We start from the raw sequence: 13606 nt of genomic DNA on the forward strand, positions 1-13606 counted from the left end.
GAGGATTGAAAGCTTCGATAAAGGGCAGTGGGACTGCGAATTGTTATCGAGCAGAGGATGAGATTCTAGAGTTTGGAGTTCTTGTCTGTAAACTAAAGCAAACACAAGTGCTTTTAACCAAGTTGTAATTGATTTAGGACTGTTTACGAGGATGATATCATAGACTTTAGTTCGAAATGTAAACTATTGGCGATAAATATAAGATGGACAATTCTCCCAAATAGACATTTTTTAAGTTTTTGTCACAAAAAATAAATTTTAGAAAACAAAATGAATTGTTTCAAAAAAAAAAAAAAAAAAAAAAAAAAAAGAAAACAAAATGACTAAAATAGACTTTTTTATTTTGAAAATTTTAATATTTTTTTAATTTTTAAAATTTAAAATCTTATCCCCCAAAATCCCACCCCTTAACTCTAAACTCTAAACTCTAAATCATAAATCCTAAACCCTAAATTATAAACCCTAAACCCAAAAACACACCCCTTAATACCATAATTTTGGTCATTTTGATCTTTAGGGGTTTATATTTGTGGCAAAAAAAATTTTAGTGCTATCCTAGAGAATTTCTCATAGGCCTGGGCATATTTCCCGGATCCGAAGATCCGAACCGGTAATTACCCGAAAAATCGGGTTTTGGATCGGATTCGGATATAGGAAAATACCCGGTCGGATAAGGTTTAAAATCTGGTCGGGTACCGGATCGGATACAGGTATTATCCGGGATCCGTACGGGTATCCGAAAGATCCGAATTAAACCTTAATTAAGATAACCCTAATAATCTATTATGCTTGTTTTCATTTTAGAGATTAAACTTTGCTTTGGTTATATTAAAATGCTTATGTTATTTTATTGTATTGTAATTTTAGTTACCTTGTTTATGTTTTTTCGGATATTTAGAATATCTTCGGTTCTTTTGGATTAAATTTGGTTTTATCAGGTTAAATGGCTTAGTATATTCAAAGAACCGGACCGAATCTGTTAATATTTTGGTTACTACGGATGTAACCGGATCAGAACCGGATCCGACAGGTACCGAACCGTATCCGAACCGTAATTTTAAATTATCCGAACGGTACCACTTTCTCTAGTTCCGAAATATCTGAAATCCGAAAAATCCGACCCGGATCCGAACCGGTTATCCGAATGCCCAGGCCTAATTTCTCATATAATATTGCGACAAAAAAAAAACCTTCTACATCTTGTTTTGCCATTCATACTTTAGAGTCTTGCAACAGAGAGATCTGAGAGTCCTCTGCTTTGAAAGTTCCTCCGCAGCAAGAACATGTTTAATTCTCTGAACATTGTCTATATTAAAGTGATCATGTTTCTCACTAGCGGAAGTTAGAAAAAACAAGCATAATCCATTTTATTTTGAGGACTTGGCAATTTCCCTTCTCTATTAACTTCCAAACTTCTCTACTCATCATATAAAAAACAAAGAAAACATGTTGATCCAAATAGTAATCATCAGTGTTGAAGTTATTATCATTTGACATTTTGATAGTGCCGAAAATTAGAAAACACAAACAATCCATTTTATTCGTACAACAACAACAACTCAACCCTAACATAAAAACAGCAAAGTCGCAAGATTGAAGAAACATCATTAAAGCAAAAGAAAAAAAAAAGCAGAACAACAAATCTTAAAAATTGATTCAACAAGAAAATTTGAGACCAGAACCTCCAAACTTCTCTTCAGTGGTTCTATCTATTGCATCTGCCAAGGACTCACTCAAAGTATCTCTCCATCCTCCAGTCTCTCCCTTTCTAAAGAAAGCATTAGTCTCTATTCCATTTGGCAATTTCCCTTGTTTATTAACTTCCAAACTACTCAAACTCTCAAAGCTACACAACTTCACAATCTCACTCACTTCTTCCTCAGCAGTAAAACCACATCCAATGAACTCAGCGATTCGCTTAACCTCAACTTCAGTCTGCTTCTTGAGCTCCTCATATGTAACAAACAAGACCTTATTCGGATTCTCGAGGCTCGCATACCAATACTCCAACACATGATCCCAAAATGGTCCAGCAATAAACTTCCCTTGACAAAACGCTTCAACAGCTTTTTCAATAGGATAATCAGCGGTTTCTTGAGGAGCAAGTTTCTTCCCAAAATGCCATAAGGACACAAACATGTCCTTAGGGTTCCTACAACAGTACACAATCTTACAAGACGAGCTCTTAACGGACTCGGGCAGCGAAAGATGTGATATGTGCGTGTTCATGAGTCTTGGAAAAGGCAAGAGGGAGAAATCAAAATCTGGAGATTCGTAGTAAACTCCTTCCATGAAGGGCACGAGAAGGTGTGGATTGGTAACAAGAAGAGGATGATCACCAGAAGAAACTGGAAACTTGTGTCGGTTAATGAGAGCAAAGACAAGAGATTTTAACCAAGTGGTACCTGATTTAGGATTGGTGACGAGGATAATGTCGGAATCTTTGGCCTTAAAGTGTTTCTGGCACGTCAAGATTCCTTGTAACAAAGCTTCTGTGTGCCAACGTCCTTGGAACTGATATATTTGGCTCACTAGCCAACCTTTCTCGCTTGGAAGAGAAGATATCAGATCTCTTGTTTCTTGTGTCAGTTTTTCATCTCTTAAGTAGTCAGGAACAGATGATGCTGATGATGATGATGATGATGACGACATTGCTAAGAGTAAAGATCAATCTTAAAAAAAATGTTTGAAACTATGATATGTTTTTTCTTAAGCTATGAGGGTAATGCTTGTGTGCCTCTTATAATAAGAGTGTCGCGTTGAATGAGAAGTTTGCTCCAATACTATACTTGGATCTGTCTTTTAGTTCTAAGAATTATTTTTAATTGAGTGGTCAACACGCCCTTACTTGAGGAGCACGTAGAGATAATATTCTAAAGAGAAAAAAACCATGAGTGGAGACTTCTCTCACGTCTCTAGTGTCAGAAAGTCGATTATGATGCGTCATAACCATTTAGATAGTGATATAAAAAAAAATATTAATATGATAACATTTTAATTCTTGGCAAAATTTGGATTATACCAGCAACTTTAGAAGAGTGATTTAAGATTTTCACATTAATTGTCAGCTAGTCTAACAAAAATGCTATAAGCTAACTTTATATAGAGCCGCTTCGATTCTGAAAGAACAGAATAAAGAAAAAGAAGAAAGGCCAAAACCATTTTTTAACTAGAACAAGAAAGCAATCGTCAGAGTCCATAGACTTTAGTTCCAAATGTAAGCTACTGGCTGGCGATAAAAAAAAAATTGTGACAAAAGAAAAAAAACTTCTACATTTTGTTTTGCCATTCATACTCGAAAAGTCTTGCAACAAAGAGATCTCAGAGTCCTCTGCTTTGAAAGTTCCTCCGCAGCATCCATACTAAAGTGATCATAGTTCTCATGATAAAAGAGCTCACTTCTCAATCATTCAACATCAGCACCTCCCAATAAGAACGACGTTGGTGCATCATCTCCAAGCAGCGGAATATACTCTGATCCACGCACATGAACACTAAAGCAAGCTAATACACAAACAAACAAAATCAAGAATTACATATTAACAACATAAAGCTAAGAAGAATACTGCTAAGATAACGTACCATTCTCTATTTTGATCACACTTTGAAGCATCACTTCCATCTTTGACTTCATGTCGTAACTGTCATCCATCTGAGGCACGACCAGCAACAGTTCCCTGTGAATCTGTCTAACAAACTGACAAATCCTCTGTGCGAACTCGACTTCACCATCTGATATTCTACCAATCGCCATCCTCATTAGCTCTCCAGTCAAATCCGCAAGCTGCACCAAGTAAGCAAACATAAACTGAGATCTTTTAAACAGAGTTAAACATACAAATCAAGAGAGTCTACAACATACCCCGAGAATATAGTCAAGGATGTTGATCTGCAGCGGCTCTAAAGAAGGGTCACTAAGCGGTAAAAGCATAGAGTTAATCTCATCTAGAGTAGAGAGTGTCCCGGACACACAGAACTTATAAAACGTTGCAGCTTCAACATATTCCTGCACCTGTAAGTTACACACAAACATGTATCAGTTAAACCATAATGGTTTTAAAAGATGAATGACTCTCACAAACCCCTGGGGAGTAAGCTCGCCGGAGCTTCCAAAAGTCAGTGCCTTGAAGCTCTTTCATCAGTCGGGCAAAGTGTTGTTCCCTCACTGCTTCTAAATCTTTCCCTGCTTTCTCCAAAACCTCATCTTTGTTGTCTTTACTGAGTCTGCCACATAACAAAAAAAAAACATTATCACCTAAAACAAAACAGAGCATAAGTGTTTGATGATGTTACCTGTGAACTTGAAAGATAACTTTTTTGCTGTTCATAGTGATGTCACGACTTGCTTTCACGACTCTCTCTCGTTTCTCATTCTACAAAAGAGAGAAACATTGTGAGATTTACTACACCAAAACCAAACTCAACAGAAGAAAAATCGAAGTTTCCATATTGAAAGATCATTCCTTTGGTGTTCTACTTCGGACATCTCTACCTATATGACTCAGACCAACTCTCAGGCATTGAAAGGTCATTCCTTTAGCCTTCTATCTCATACATCACTACCTATATGACTCGAACCCACTCTCAGCAGAATGTAAAGTTAACTCCTTTAATCTTCTACCTCACAAAATGAATCAAACCCAAGACGCAAAGGTTCCATCTTTCTTGACAAGAAACAAAAACCCAGAAAGCTAGCGGATGAGAACTTACAAAGTTATTGAGATAATCAGCGTATTGAGAGAAAGCATCTTTCATTGAGGATTCGGTAGTCATCGTCCTAGCTTTCTTAACCAGTTGCTCAGCACCAGTCTCTGCAACTACACAAACCTCAAATCATAATATGGTGTTGAGAAAGACGAGAGATAAGAGTAGGATTTACATACTTTGATGGAGTCGCTGAGGCTTTAGCTTGGGAGCCATGAACATTAAGGAGGCTACTCTTTGGAACGCCGACGAACAACTCAACATCTGTCTGCTTTCTCCGTTCCTCTCGCTTCAAGTCCCCCTAGTGGTTGGTTTACTTGTGATTCATAATGGTCTATGTATACAGATAAACGAGAATAAGAACATAACAGGTGCTGTGGTGTAGTGGTTATCACGTTTGCCTTACACGCAAAAGGTCTCCAGTTCGATCCTGGGCAGCACCAGTATATATATATTTTTTAACTGTTGTTGGTTTTTATTTGGTCGCACAAACAGATATGATTTGTTTTAGATTTTACACTTTTAAAACTATTTCTATGCATAGAGTTAACTGAAGTGTGTACTTGATTATTTTGTCATCTAGTACTTTAAAGTGGAGATGTATGATTGAATATTTAGTAAGAAAAACTAGAAATGCATGTTTATTTACATAAGCAATTGAAGTTTTAGGCTTTTAATAATCATCACTAGGATAAGACCCGCGCCTTGCGCGGGATTAAGTTATTATTTTTATTATATTTGGGAGAATGAAACAATAGTTTGGCTTCATTTGGATTAGGAGTGTTCAATCCGGATATCGGATTGGTTTCGGCTCGATTCGTTTTATTTTGGTATTTCGGTTAGTAAAATATAACTACAATTCTAAATCCATATTTACTTTGACTTTAGTCTTTCACATACTTTTAAAAGATTTCGACTGGACGACTAAATTGATCAGCCAATCTTGTTGCTTTAAATCATTAGTATATATATATATATATATATATATATATATATATATATATATATATATATATATATATTATTTAGTTTGAATATTTATTAAATAAAAATTCATATGCGTTATATTTTATGATCATTTGTAATTTATTATAACAAAAAAAAATAATCTATTGGTCACAAAATTTTCAGAATGGGAATATTCAAATTTCTAATAATATATAGATGTTTTGAAAAATTCAAAATATAACATATAAGAAAAAATATAAATATTTTTATTGTATATTTAATGTGATTTTTAATATCTTTCAATAATATAAAATTAAAAAAAAGAACTAAGATACCAAAATTGTTATCAAATATTTATTATTCGTAATAATTAATTTTCATATATACGTTAATCATATTAGGTAATTTCGTAGCTTCTAATTAAGGAAAGTGCAAAAAAAAATTTGGTAGATTATTTATCAATTGGATAGTTAGTTTAATAAAAAATATAATGTAAGTTAAGATGGTCCAACCTATTTTTCTAAGAATAGTATATTTTATATAGTCATTTATTAAATGAAAATTTATAATCATATAGTATTATGATCATTCATATCATTTTATAACTGAATATTTAAATCATCGATAACAAAATTTTCAATGTGAAATCTTTAATAAGTTTATAATTTATAAATGTTTTTGAAAATTCATTGAAAGTTTTAATATTAAAATATTTATGTAATCTTATGGTATATAAGCTGTGTTCGTTTCTTAGCCGCAAGACGCATCGGCAGCGACCAAAGATTAAACGGGAATCACGTCAACACACAACACTCATGACCGCAGCGGCGATTAACAACACGCAACACCGATGACGCAGGGGCAGTAGAAGGGACGCTGAAAATTTTAGCGGCACCGACGTCTCGTTTTTTTTGTGTCTCCGAAAATCGTTGGCGGTTACTTTAACTTCAGTTTCTATTATTTTGATCATCATCACCGTGCTTTTTCTTGCCGCAGCGGGAGCGTCTTGCGGTTAACAAACGAACACGGCTATAGTATAATCTATATATATATATATATGTGTGTTTTATTATTAAATGATATTTTTTACTCATATGGTTTTAAAATCATGTGTATCTTCTTATAATTAATATTAAATAAAAGTTCATATTAATACAATTTTATGATCATTTGTAACTTATTATGACAAAAAATAATCTATTGATCACAAAATTTTCAGAGTGGGGATCTTCAAATTTCTAATAATTTATAGACGTTTTGAAAAATTTAAAATATAATATATAAAAAAAATATAAATGTTTTTATTATATATTTAATGTGATTTTTAAATATCTTTTAATAATATAAAATTAAAAAAAAAGAACTTAGATACAAAAAGTGTTATCAAATATTTATTATTTATAATAATTAATTTTCACATATACGTTAATCATATTAGGTAATTTCGTAGCTTTTATTTAAGGAAAGTGCACAACATTTTTTGGTACGTTATTTATCAATTCGATAGTTAGTTTTATAAAAAGTGTAATATAAGTTAAGATGGACCAACCTATTTTTCTAAGAATAGTATATTTTGTATAGTTATTTATTAAATAAGAATTTATAATCATACGGTTATATGATCATTCATATCGTTTTATAACAAAATATTTAAATCATCGATAACAAAATTTTCATTCTGAAATCTTTAATAAGTTTATAATTTATAAATGTTCTTGAAAATTCATTGAAAGTAATAATATTAAAATATTTATGTAATCTTATGGTATATAGTGTTTAATCTATATATATATTTATTTTATTATTAAATGATATTTTTTACTCATATGGTTTTAAAATCATATGTATCTTCTTATAATAAAAATGTTAAACCATTGATCAATAATTTTTAACATAATAATTTTAATAGTTTTAGTCATTTATTGTCGTTTTTAAAAATTCAAAATATAACATATACGAAAAAATCTAAATTTTACGTTTATAGCTAATTTGATTGTTTAATTTATTTTAATAATATAAAATTAAACAAAAAATGATGGAGGAGATATAAATTGTTATCAAATCTTTATTATTAAAATCATTAATTGTCATATATATATATATTAGTCATTTATGGTAATTCCGTAGGTTTTATTTAAGGAAAGAAAATAGCATATCATATCATTATATCATATAGTTTGACCAACTTATGTATCTAACAACATATAAAAATCGAATGTGGACCTACTTATTTTTCAATTGAATGTAATTGACTACCTAATTGAGTGCCACCTATGCATTGGGGCCTCTTTTAATTAATACAAAATTGAGGTTACATCTTTTCAAATGTTCCTCAATTAATATATAGGGGATTCGATCATCCATTTAAACTATGCTGCTGGTCATTTTCATTATGTCATTTTCGCACTTTCGTTAGTGTTTATCAATTTTATCATTTGGTGTTGTGAAAATCAGACAAAGGGGCCACTATGTTGCTGCTTTTTTGGTAAACTAATATTATGTTATCATAACTATAGTTTTCTTTTTATATTTAACTGCTTGTGTTTGTGTATGAATTTGGCTTAAGAACTTATAAAACAATCCATTAAGAGTTATATAAAATTCCGTTAGTTTCTTAAAAGCTAAATCACGTAGAATCAGGGGAATTGTAAACAACGTGGCTTCTGCGCATTTTATAGAATAGATGACATAATCTAATATGCATGCATCTATTAATATTTATATTATCATATCATATAATATAGTAATCTTCAAAGTCATTCCGACTTCCATTTGAGTGGATAATATATATTTTGTTGTGTGAAGGACAACAAGCATTCACACTATACACCTAACGAGTATAAGAAATGCTCTAAAGACAAGTGATGAAGGTTTACTTGATTTTTTTTTCACTGAATAATATTTGTACTAGATTATAAGCCGTGCGTATGTGTAGAGTGAATTCTTATAATAATGTTTGTTTATGAAATGATTTTAACATTTTAAAACACTACAATTTTTATCGATTATAAAATAATCAATACAAATGATGGTCTTTTAAATATATCATCGTTATTAAAGAGTTAACGTATTACATCTCTACAACCACATTTCTATAGTTCATAGTTTCCATCAAAAAGATCATCTCAGAAAAATGCGATCTATACATCTCCATGAGTCACGAAATTATCAATTCTTGAGGACCCCCAATTCCTGACAATTCCAAGCCAGTATGCTCATCGGATATTCGGTGGTCCTCGTTCGGGACCATCCTTGGTTTTGCGCGCTTAGCGACTTCTTATGTTTTGATCTGTTGTCACACTACATATGTTACTTACTCATAATTGATAAATTTTGAGTATATTAATCCCACTATATCTAAGATATAAAATATAATGTTCTTGATAAAAAATAGATTTGTTATTGGTCATGAGTGTTTTCGAAGAAATCAGTTATTGACCAAAAACACTACTGAAAGGACGTATTCAACTATAAACATAGCAATATACCTAGTTAATAGTTGCTTGTCAAAAAAATACACGCAGGTTGAATAATTAAAATGTATACTAAGAATTGATACCAACTTAAAAGGCTAACATTAACTGGAGATGTAGAAACGTACGTCTCTAACCAAACATAGCCGTCGATAAAGTAGGAACAGTTAGTAACTCGCTGTCACAAGCAGACGCGCGCTGATATCGTACAATACTCAATAGCTGGACCATGTTAAATACAGAAACACCACCACGAACGCAAGCAGCTTTGTCCTTTTTCTTTTCTCTGTTTCGACTTTTTCTACTCGACATAACATAGCGACGAGAACTTTCCTTCTCATTCCTCGACTTCTTTAGTTTAGCAGGCGCTGCACAGGTAACATTCGGTGCACACATGTCACTTATTGCGTGGTTGTTTATCGAGAATCATCCTTTTATTTGTCTCCGATCCCTAAACAATATGTTTGAAATTACGAGTTGGTTTATCGGTTGTAACGCGACGTACCGTAACAAAGATTAATCTACTACAAGCTTCCCGTTTAATTTTCATTTAAAATTTTTGAAAATAGGCTACTTAGTGTACTTCTTTTTATAATGTCTGCTGTTATACGAAATCATAAGAAACATGTGGAAGATTATTTTTATGAAACTAAAGGTTGGGGGAAACTTAAAACTCACGTCTATATCATTTTCATCGATACTATATGAACCACTAAAATACATAACTAAATAATTAAAGTTAAGATAATGAACAATTAACAAGGATAAAGTGAAATCAAGTAATTAGCACTACAAAAAAAATTAGACAACCATTCTCACTAGGACAAAACATGAACTTTCTGTAAATTTTAAATACTGAAAAATGAAGATAGTTGACTTTTTTGTAAATACCGAAAATTATGTTATTTAATCTGAATCCTCCGAGTAAAGAAGTCAAATCAACGAGAGAAAAATACTCTCTAGAGGGCACCGCTTCATAGATCCGATTTCTCCAAAGCTGTGAGGTCTTTCTCTCCCCATTTGATGATACAACGAACTTTGATCATTTCCACTTTCTCCGAGGAAGAAGTTTCAATCTTTCCAGTTTAGTTCAGACACACTAGTAAAAAGACAGCTAGAGAGAAAAAAGGGTTGATCGATTCTTTACGATTCCTGTCATGATTTCCTGATAAAGTTTCAGTTTCCAAAGTAAAGTGAAGATACTAGAGAGTATCGGTAAGTTCAAGAAAGTCTTAGATTTTACTTAAGTTCCTACTTTCAATCATTTCTCGAAAATTGTTAAGATCTTTGAATGATTCAAGAAAGTCTTTACCTTTTTCCGGGAAAGTGAATCAATTTAGCAGAGAAAATACTCTGTTTTTGCTTAATCACACCAAAAATAAAAACCCATTTTGTCATTCTAATAAACGGTGGCATTAAATGTTGGTTTGAATAGATGAGAATTTTTGATTTTATGGGTTTGGTTTGTAATTTAATGCAAAATCAAAGGGGCAGCAAAGAAGAAAGAGAGTTTGTTTCTACTCTTTTGGTATCTCTTATCTCTCTCTCTGTTCTCATATTAAATGCAGAGATTGTGATTTTTGATTTGACCTTTTAACTTCCTTTTACGTGTTTTCAAGATTTTTTTTTTATCTTAAAAAAATTAACAACCAGAAAGTATCTGGCTTTCCTTCTCCAAACGGTTCTGAGATTTTCTTCTTCATTCTATTGTTTGTAATTGTTTTATTTAATGGTTGATTTTTAGGTTGGAGGAAGAAAGGTTGAGTGAGTCTCTCTGTTTTTCTGCTGATCAAGTAAGTTTCTTTTTTAAATTTGGGTTTTTAGTTTCTGCTCTGTGTGTTTCACTGTTGTGGAAGATTCCTCTTGAAAAAGTCTTGATCTTTGATTCATGTTTAGGCTTTTCATTTGGATTCTAGTTATTAGATCTGTATATACTCCACCAGTTTTGATTTTTTTATTTGTATTAGAGTATTAGTTCTTTTTTTTCTTACAATAGATCCAATTGTATTTTTTTAATAATTGAAACTTTTCCTGGGCTTTTCAGTTCTCGATTCTTCTGTCCTGCAAATGGAATTTGCTTATTGATATTTATCCATTTTATTTTATTTTTAATAATGGGACTGATTGATTGCATTGTAGCTGTTTTGAACAAAAGCTTTGCAAAAAAGTTCAAAACTTTATCTTTCTTGTTTGTATGACAGTGGAAATGATTCATTCTTTCTAATACTTTGCCACACTCATGTAACCTATGTAATTCATTGCAATCAATCTTATCACAATCGTTACAAGTTACCCAGATTAAACTTTCTTGCTTATCATCATGGCATCCCAGCTTTTATTACAATCGTTACAAGTTATCTGTTTTAGACCTCATGATTATTTGTTTTGGACTTGAGGAGAGGAAAGAAAAGAAAAAGAACCATTCACATGTGTGAGTGTGACTGACCATATTTATGTTCTGTATCTTTGGAATAATTTCTCCTCAAAGCATTGTTTTGTTTCTGTCCTGTCCCATTACTTGGATGAACAACTCTTGCATGGAGATAGATTGCTTCTAGGTTAGATTAGATTAAATTTCATTTATTCCATCCTCTAGAACCAAGTTTCCTTATACTTGTCTTCTCTTTGCAACTTCTTTATTGTTGATGTAGATTGCTTTTGGTGCTTGAAGATATAAAGCTCTGGTCTATTGAAGAATATATTCTCTTGATGCAAGATTTACTCTCTTAAAACGATGATAGCAGGTAATAAAAAAAGAGTCTTTCTGCATTGTATAACCTTAAGATGTTTTTGATGTTCTTTGAATGTTTTGTACAAACCACTAAGTAGATTTTTCAAAATTCAGATAAAGATCACGTTGTTGGACTTTTAGTAGAGAGTTTCAAAGATGAGTCTAAGCCTCATAAGTGCCCTGAAGAGATTAGAGAAGATGCAGAGTTAATGATTCCTAAAAACAAGAACAATGTGTGTGAGTTGTTTTATGATACAAGAAGCGGCGACGCTTTGAAACATCATTATTGTGGAGATTCTGATGAGGCTGGAAAGATGATACGAGGTAAGAGTCAAGATACTGCTGCTAAGGGTGGTTTGTTTTATATGGACAAGAACGTCACGGCTTGTGACTCGCCTGAGATTGTAGTTTGTTACAAGAAGAGTACTTATCATGTCGTGAAGGATATATGTGTTGATGAAGGTGTGCCGGTCCAAGAGAAGTTCTTATTCGATGAGAAAGATTCTGTGAGGTGTAACTCAGAGGATTTGGTGGGAACCAAGTCCCCTGAAGACATAAACGGTAAGCTTGATGGTTCTAAGCTTTGTAATGATCCTAAGATAAACCAAGATGTGGAAGAGTCTTCAAGAGAAGGTTTGGCTGATGCTGAAGGTTCTAGAAGTTGCAATCAAGAGGATTTGATTGTGACAAAAGAAGCCAAGGAGGTAGTGGCTATTACATCAGAGAATGTCCTAACTTTGGGAGGTATTCAATCAAAGGAAGATGAACAAAAACCTCTTAACAATAGCCATAGAAGTGAAGAACAATCTCCATCTCAACTTCAGGCAATATACATTTCATCATTTTGTTAGTAAAGTTTCAATTTTTCAATCCAAAGGTGTCCTAACTTGCTGATGTGTGTGACTGGACTACAGGAGAATGAACAAAGAAGCTTAGAAACAGAGGAGAAGCTTTCCTCTGTTTCTATAGCAACCTCTCATGAACCTGAAAGGCCTGGAACCGATCAGCAGCAACAACCAGACTCTTTTGAAGATGGCAAACTTTTCTCTAGCGGATTTGGAGAGACAAGTTTCTCAGCAGCAGAAGCAGTTTCAATATCAGGTCATATATCATACTCAGGACCAGTTGTAGTCTCTGGACGCCTCTCTGTTCGTTCTGACGCAAGCACAACTAGTGGAAGATCCTTTGCTTTCCCAATGTATTTTGCTTTTGTCTCATCTCATCATATCTATCACTTTGTGAGACTTGAAAAGAGTAATCTTCCTGATGGTTTTGTTTTGCAGATTGCAGTCAGAATGGAACAGTAGTCCGGAAAGAATGGCTAAAGCTGAGAAGAGAAGACTCAAAGGATGGAGAGAGATCCTTCTCTGCTGTAGATTCTCTTAATCAACCAGTCCAAAAGCTTTTCACTTTGAAGCATAGAAGAGGAAGAAGAATGATTTATAGTTTTGGAGTGTAATTGGCATTTTGGTAGTGTTATTTTTTGGGTTTAACAGTTTAGGGCTTTTGAGTTTGGTCACAGATGCAAAATGGTGGGGGTTGTGTAACGGATGAGTTTATTATTATTATTTGATTTTATTCATGCATGTTCATTCTTTGGTTTAGCTTTTAGTGATTTGATTATTTTAAGAGTTTTCCAGCTTCCCACATTTCAATGGTCATTGCCTCTTTGGTCAAACGTATCACTGTATCAGCGACTTGGGTTAATCTACCTTTTCTTGTTTCCAAGACCTTTGTCTCGGATTCTTGG

General features: G+C 32.9%; 3 protein-coding genes and 1 non-coding gene across 5 annotated transcripts; 2 read left to right on the plus strand and 2 right to left on the minus strand.

Annotated features, from left to right (window-relative positions):
• Nucleotides 1-1518: 1518 nt before the first annotated feature.
• LOC103839383 (cytosolic sulfotransferase 12) lies at nucleotides 1519-2890 on the minus strand. Its single transcript, XM_009115889.3, has one exon. The coding sequence runs from the start codon at nucleotides 2650-2652 to the stop codon at nucleotides 1657-1659; it is 996 nt and encodes a 331-aa protein (XP_009114137.1). The 5' UTR covers nucleotides 2653-2890; the 3' UTR covers nucleotides 1519-1656.
• A 257-nt stretch (nucleotides 2891-3147) lies between these two features.
• Nucleotides 3148-5064, minus strand: LOC103839382 (translin-associated protein X). 2 transcript variants are annotated; one of them, XM_009115885.3, is made up of 7 exons: nucleotides 4884-5064; nucleotides 4711-4817; nucleotides 4294-4373; nucleotides 4083-4224; nucleotides 3863-4012; nucleotides 3583-3784; nucleotides 3148-3504 (listed from the first exon to the last, which is right to left on the minus strand). In XM_009115885.3, exons 1-7 carry the CDS (start codon nucleotides 4966-4968, stop codon nucleotides 3407-3409), a joined length of 864 nt encoding a protein of 287 aa, XP_009114133.1. In that variant the 5' UTR covers nucleotides 4969-5064; the 3' UTR covers nucleotides 3148-3406. The 2 variants fall into 2 exon arrangements, with proteins under 2 accessions (XP_009114133.1, XP_009114134.1); XM_009115886.3 differs by having other exon boundaries at nucleotides 3262-3504; nucleotides 4711-4811; nucleotides 4884-5060.
• A 10-nt stretch (nucleotides 5065-5074) lies between these two features.
• On the plus strand, nucleotides 5075-5147 carry TRNAV-UAC. Its single transcript has one exon. It is a non-coding gene; the product is annotated as a tRNA-Val (tRNA).
• A 5448-nt stretch (nucleotides 5148-10595) lies between these two features.
• Nucleotides 10596-13451, plus strand: LOC103839381. Its single transcript, XM_018654491.2, has 6 exons — nucleotides 10596-10653; nucleotides 10870-10918; nucleotides 11777-11869; nucleotides 11971-12680; nucleotides 12771-13054; nucleotides 13140-13451. The coding sequence occupies exons 3-6, from the start codon at nucleotides 11860-11862 to the stop codon at nucleotides 13240-13242; spliced, it is 1107 nt and encodes a 368-aa protein (XP_018510007.1). The 5' UTR covers nucleotides 10596-10653; nucleotides 10870-10918; nucleotides 11777-11859; the 3' UTR covers nucleotides 13243-13451.
• The last annotated feature ends 155 nt before the right edge of the window (nucleotides 13452-13606 follow it).

This window comes from Brassica rapa, chromosome A09 (assembly GCF_000309985.2).
Source record: "Brassica rapa cultivar Chiifu-401-42 chromosome A09, CAAS_Brap_v3.01, whole genome shotgun sequence".
Classification (NCBI taxonomy): Eukaryota; Viridiplantae; Streptophyta; class Magnoliopsida; order Brassicales; family Brassicaceae; genus Brassica; species Brassica rapa.

What these genes read in the sequence shown, in the direction of transcription:
- LOC103839383 (XM_009115889.3), bottom strand. Translation starts at nt 2,652, where the DNA reads ATGTCGTCATCATCATCATCATCATCAGCATCATCTGTTCCTGACTAC.
- LOC103839382 (XM_009115885.3), bottom strand. Translation starts at nt 4,968, where the DNA reads ATGTTGAGTTGTTCGTCGGCGTTCCAAAGAGTAGCCTCCTTAATGTTC. An exon ending in GTTATCTTTCAAGTTCACAG is followed by an intron (nt 4,225 to 4,293) that starts GTAACATCATCA and finishes GTTATGTGGCAG; the next exon opens with ACTCAGTAAAGACAACAAAG. An exon ending in GGCGAGCTTACTCCCCAGGG is followed by an intron (nt 4,013 to 4,082) that starts GTTTGTGAGAGT and finishes TGTAACTTACAG; the next exon opens with GTGCAGGAATATGTTGAAGC.
- LOC103839381 (XM_018654491.2), top strand. An exon ending in AATCTCCATCTCAACTTCAG is followed by an intron (nt 12,681 to 12,770) that starts GCAATATACATT and finishes ACTGGACTACAG; the next exon opens with GAGAATGAACAAAGAAGCTT. An exon ending in AGATCCTTTGCTTTCCCAAT is followed by an intron (nt 13,055 to 13,139) that starts GTATTTTGCTTT and finishes TTTGTTTTGCAG; the next exon opens with ATTGCAGTCAGAATGGAACA.